Below are 5,635 nucleotides of genomic sequence, written 5' to 3'. Positions count from 1 at the left end.
AAGAAAGAAAGAAAGAAAGAAAGAAAGAAAGAAAGAAAGAAAGAAAGAAAGAAAGAAAGAAAGAAAGAAAGAAAGAAAGAAAGAAAGAAAGAAAGAAAGAAAGACGAAAAGAAAAAAAGGCTTAGGTCTACACCAAAATACTAGCAAACTGCTATAGATTTAGATATTCTGAGTCAAAATAAAGCATTTAGAGAAAGAATATATCTCTTTTACAATTCCCTGTTTTAACCAGCTTTTTTCAATGAACCAAACTGGCCAACGATCAATTCCCATTATGTTAGATAAGAGTACGCTTACTTGGTAAAATCAAAAACTGACCGCTATGTCAGTCCCTCCCAGTCTAAAAAGTTATTGATACATGAAATCAACTGATTCCTGCAGTCCGTCCCTTCGGGGACTAAGTGGCCATGAACTCCTTTGGTAAGATGTCGGGCAAAGGTAGTCGTTAGCTTTACTTCAATCAATATTTATCTAAATCATACGTTTCGAAGGTTACCAGCCCAGTATATTTGCCTCCCTCGACTAACTCTCAAAAAGTCTCGGTCTTCTGAAAGCCATTAATATGCACATAGTTCTCAAAAGGAGACTGTCCAGACCCTACAATTTTTATTAAATGGAGTCGTTAAATATTAATAATTCAAAAGCCAGAGTTGGGGAACCCCAGCAACTTTAGACAGGCTGTAAATAATCAGACACTCGATCAGAATTGAGTGAGTAAATATTCTGGAGTTTGTCTTTACTGAGTACGCTTTGCTGGAAACCATACAGAAAATGGTAAATGTGCCCCTCACCCAGCCATGTCTTACGTTTCTCTCTCTTGAAATAAAGGTGCTAGTCCAGCACCCAAAATCTACCTTAGCAAAGTATTTATGGAACAGCCGGATATGGCTGAGACAACATTGAGATACCAATCTATAAACATTGTGAAACAACTTCCTTTCAAACCCCTTGCATATGTTTGCCTCCCTTCCCCGCCCTGACCACTTCCCCAGCACTCCCTGAGCTCTATCTCAGGCTTGAACAAACAGAGCTGGCTTCAAGGTAGGTGCCTGCAGTCAGGACCCAAACCCTAAACAACCTGGATGCGTCCCGTGAGGCCCACCGGCCAGAAATCTGCTCTGTCCAGCTATAGAATGGACTGGACGGGTTTTTACAAATGTCAGCGTCATCTCTGAGGACATGAAAACATCCCTTTTCAAGCAGCCGCAAATCCCGATGGCCGAGATTCTGGATTAAAATATTATATTATAAAATAAAATAAAATAAAATAAAATATTATATCCAGTGATATTCTGGATTAAAATATTATATTATAAAATAAAATATTATATCCAGTGATATAACCTAGTAGACACTTTTTTGAACACTTGACTAAAGCATTTAAAAGTGATCAGAGGGTGTCTGTCTTTCTAAGTTCATTTGTCTTTCCTCGGCTCAGCCAGGCTGCCAGAACCTTCCATTTCTAGCTCCTATCTATCATCTAGATAAAGGCAGAAGCAACCAGACTCCTCCAGCCAAACCAAACTGATCTAAATCCTAGTCTTCCCTGTGTTTCCTGATTTATGTATTAAGTTTCACAGCAGTAATCTTCACTAGTATCTGATTACCAGAAAAGATGAATTCCTTACTATCCAACATAGCCACGAACTTGCAGATTCTGTTTAATGCTGGCTACTTAAAACTCAGCAATAAAGCCCCTTGATACACAATAGTAAAAACGGTTCAGTGATGCCCTGGCCTAGAGATTTTTATTCTGACTTTTATTTTATACTTTGAGTCACTCGAATTTTGCTCCACTTTGAGCTTTTCCATTTAAAGATCACTCTGTAGGCACTTCTTGTTCTGTAAATCTTCAAAACAGTCTCACTCTGACCCAGCCAGCATAAGTAACCAGCCTGAGAATATTTAAGCTTGTTTGCACTCTATAAATTCCCCAGGATGGCAAAGCTCTAAGATTCTAAGGAATTATTCAGGGATCAGGAGCAGAAGCAAAGAGCAGCACATGCTGGGATGGGCATGCACCAAGGCCACCTCCTTCAGACACTTGGGGTGTCCGTAGCTGTGAGAAGTCGAGCAACCCCCAGGACACACTGATAATGGCCCATCAAACACTCTTTGGCCACTGCACATGCTAGGACATTTGCCTATGGCCCAGTCGTAGGTCATTTCGTCCCAAGCCACGTATGACTTCTTTCCCTGACACTTCATTCTAGCCCTCGCCAAAGAGACCTAAGGAAGGTAATAATAGACCTTTGTCCTCCAGTCAGGGGGATCATGGCTCCTCACCTCTTCCTTCTTTCAGGAGGAGAGAAAGAAGTCTCTTCACGTCACACTTCCGGGAAGTCGGTCCTGAAATGCCTCAGGTTGCCGGGGTGGCCCAGGACCCCCTTCCTAGAATGATGGGCACAGGGGTCTCTGCTCCTGAGAGTTTGCCTTGAGTTCCAAGCCTGAACGATCTGTGTAATTTATTCATTTGGTCAATAAACATCCAAGGACCCCACCGCGTACCAGACATGAATCTAGGCACAGGGGATACATCAGTGAATGAGACAAAGTCCCCACCTTCAGGCAGCCAACAGCTTAGCGGAGAGAGGGACACGGCAAACCCACATAGCAGCAAGTAAGTTCGTAAAGTAGTAAATGCAACGTAGGAAGTAAAGCAGAGCGACGTGGCAGAGAGACATTGGAGGCTGCCGCTTTCACGGTAGTCAGGGAAGGCCGCTCTGAGAGGGGACATCGAAGCTGAGATGTGAGGATAAAAAAGTGGCTAACTATTCATATGTCTGCAAGAACATTCCGGAAAGGAGGAAGAGCAAGTGCCCATGCCCTGAGAAGAGAGCAAGCCTTGTTTTCTTAGAAGGACAGCGGAAAGGCTGGTGCAGACGAAGCAGAGCGAGAGGGAGAGTTCATCCTCACCAGAGACCGGGTCAAAGAGGCGGGCGGGGAGCTGGGGGGTCCCAGAGTCTCGCGGGCTGTGGGACAAGCCACCAGAAGGGAGTGAGCAGGTCTGTGCTTTTAAAAGATCGCTCTGACTGCTGGGAGGAGAATCAACTTGGGGCCAGAGATCAAAGGGCGGACTCCAGCCAGGGGTGGTTGCTGGGGCTGGGCTGGTAACCAAGAAGAGAACTTGACCGTCAGGGGATTTGGGACATATTCTAGAGGGAGGACTGCCAGGGCTCTAGAATAAAGGCGATGTGTCCAGAGTTTGTCAATATTCACTAACTATCCCTGTGAGTGTGTGTACACACTCACACACGCACGCTATCATTAGACGCGGGTGGTGGCCCAGACTCCAGATTCTAGAGCCAAAATTCCAACTCATCCACTCGCTGGTGAAACCCTTGGAGAGTCATTAAACCTCTCTACGCCTCGATTCCTCATCTGTAAAATGGGGCAGTAATAGCAGTGCCCTCGTGGGGCTGCAGCAAGGATTAATTTAGTTACCGTACGGAAGAGGCTGCAGCAAGGATTACCTTAGTTACCGTACGGAAGAGGCTACAGCAAGGATTACCTTAGTTACCGTACGGAAGAGGCTACAGCAAGGATTACCTTAGTTACCGTACGGAAGAGGCCCTGCCACAGAGCGTATGCGCTTCCTGCTGCTGCTGTAACAAATTACCACAAATGCAGTGGCTTAATAAAAAAAAAAAACAGATTTATTCTCTTACAAGTCTAGAGGCCAGAAGTAGGAAATCAGATTCATTGGGCTAAAGGCCGCAGGGCCAGCTCCTTCTGGAGGCTCCAGGAGAAGGTCTGGTCCCTGCCTTTTGCAGCTTCCAGAGGCCGCGGTATTCCTTGGCTCCTGGCTGCATCGCTCCATCCTCTGTTTGCCACGTCACATCGCCTTCTTCTCTTGGGACCTTCTCACCTCCCTCTTATAAGGATCCTTGCGATTACATTTAGGGCCGGCCTGGACAGTCCAGAACAATGTCCTCGTCTCAGAGTCTTCAACTTCGTTACATCTGCCGAGCCCCTTTGCCATACAAGGCAATGCTCACAGGTTCTGGAGACTAGCACGCAGATATCTTTGGGGGACATTATTCAGCCTACCACACATGGTAAGCAATAAATAAAGATTCGTGACTACCGTCGCCGTTATCATCATTATTCCTCTTTGGCAGCTTCAGAGCATAATCGTACCCCTCTCCCAAGCTGTGTAGGAGAAGAAGGGATGTGGAAAGACCCCTGTCCATCTCCCAGAAGCCCCCTGGGACCAGACCTGGAACCCAGGTCAGACCTGAGGGTGATGCCGACTGCGTCAGGCAGAGGCCTCAGTCACCGGTAGGTCCCCATGAGGGGACTGGGAGCAGAAAGCAGACGAGGCAGGAACGTGCTGACATGCCTCGCGTGGGGTTGAGGACGGGGTCTTTAGTGTAGGCTAAGGCTTCATGATGGTGCTGTATTCCGTGGTTTCCTCGTGGCTCCCGCAGTGACGGTGGGTGATGAGGCCGTCCATGTTGCTGTAGATCAACTCCTGATCTGGGGTGTCCAAAGACAAAGCCGCATAGGAAATGTCCTCTTTTGGTAAGGAAGCCTGCAAAAATGGTACGCTTGGGTCAGGAAGGCTGGCAGGAGGCTGTGCCTACAGATGGAGGAGGACTCATGAGGCTGGGGGCAGACTCCTCAGGGCATCTGAAGTCTATTATCAGGCCCTCCAACTCCCCTCCCTCCGCCTGCCAGGCACATAACCTCCAGCCACAGCAGAAGACACTTTCCCTCGACTCCATGCCAGGCAGCATACTCTGCGTGAAGTCCCAGGTCATCAGCCCGTCTGGGTCTCCCCTGCCCAGCCCGACGACCGTGTTTGACTAGGCTCTGAGTCCCCAGTGCTGAGACCTGGTTCAGAGACACTTCCAAAGACCAAAAACCTGGGGAAACTCAGCAGGCAAGTCTTCCAATGGGTGCGACTTTGCCCGGCACCCACCCCACCTCTGTGCCCACATGGGCGGGACAAGGGACAAGGGCGGGACTGGCTCTGAGCCCCACGGTATCCCCACCAAGCACACACCATGGTGATGTATTCCACTTCCGCCTTGTCCTCCTGGGCAGAAGGGCAGAGCTTCGTGGAAGTCTTCTTCCTGGAGGAGCTGGGGGTGGTTCCAGTCTGCTGCAGAGTCAGGTTGGCATAGCAGAGGTCGCTCTCCAGGGGCTGGAGCACCTAGGACAGATATCTCAGGTGCCTCTTCTGCAGAAGAACACGCGGCCTCTGCCTTCCTGGGCCCCCCTCAGCTTCCTCTGCCACTCCCACCTCTCAGTCTCCCGTGTCTGCCCCCTCTCTGCCTTCCTCCCTTCTGGCTGCTTCCAGCATCCCCCTACCCCCCTCCATCTTCCCAGGCCATGTAGCAAGGCCGTGAGTATATGGACACTTGGGCACATGGGTCTGTCTGGTACATGTGAACTTCGGTACTCGTGGGAGATGGAAACGAGGAAGGAGGAGAAAGGAGCTGTCTGGTGTCTCTGGTCTGACACTGGGGACTCTCACCTGCTCTGGGGATATGCCAGCAGCTGAAAGACAAAAACAAGCAGAATTAGAAAGCCCATTCTGGGACTCAGGGGCCCCCAGGTCTAGGGAAGCGAAATGTGGAAGAAAAGGGGTGAATTAGGCTCCAGGCTCAGATAGAGGAGACTTGGTCTA

The 5,635-nt window shown here is 48.7% G+C and overlaps 2 protein-coding genes across 2 annotated transcripts in view; one reads left to right on the top strand and one right to left on the bottom strand.

The window, feature by feature from the left end:
* The window catches only part of RAB37 (RAB37, member RAS oncogene family), a 56,809-nt gene that overhangs the window by 12,383 nt on the left and 38,791 nt on the right, over window positions 1-5,635 (top strand). The window lies entirely within an intron of this gene.
* The window catches only part of CD300LF (CD300 molecule like family member f), a 17,970-nt gene continuing 16,573 nt past the window's right edge, over window positions 4,239-5,635 (bottom strand). Inside the window, exons 4-6 of the mRNA XM_006912337.3 lie at window positions 5,483-5,505; window positions 5,009-5,158; window positions 4,239-4,534 (exon numbers count right to left, since the gene is read on the bottom strand). Coding sequence (XP_006912399.1) covers window positions 4,379-4,534; window positions 5,009-5,158; window positions 5,483-5,505 — 329 coding nt within the window. The 3' untranslated portion in view covers window positions 4,239-4,378. The remainder of the gene's footprint in view (window positions 4,535-5,008; window positions 5,159-5,482; window positions 5,506-5,635) is intronic.

This window comes from Pteropus alecto, unplaced genomic scaffold (genome assembly GCF_000325575.1).
Source record: "Pteropus alecto unplaced genomic scaffold, ASM32557v1 scaffold134, whole genome shotgun sequence".
NCBI classification, from domain to species: Eukaryota; Metazoa; Chordata; class Mammalia; order Chiroptera; family Pteropodidae; genus Pteropus; species Pteropus alecto.
The sequence above is the reverse complement of the archived record's forward strand: the minus strand, read 5'-3'. Positions and strand labels throughout refer to the sequence as shown.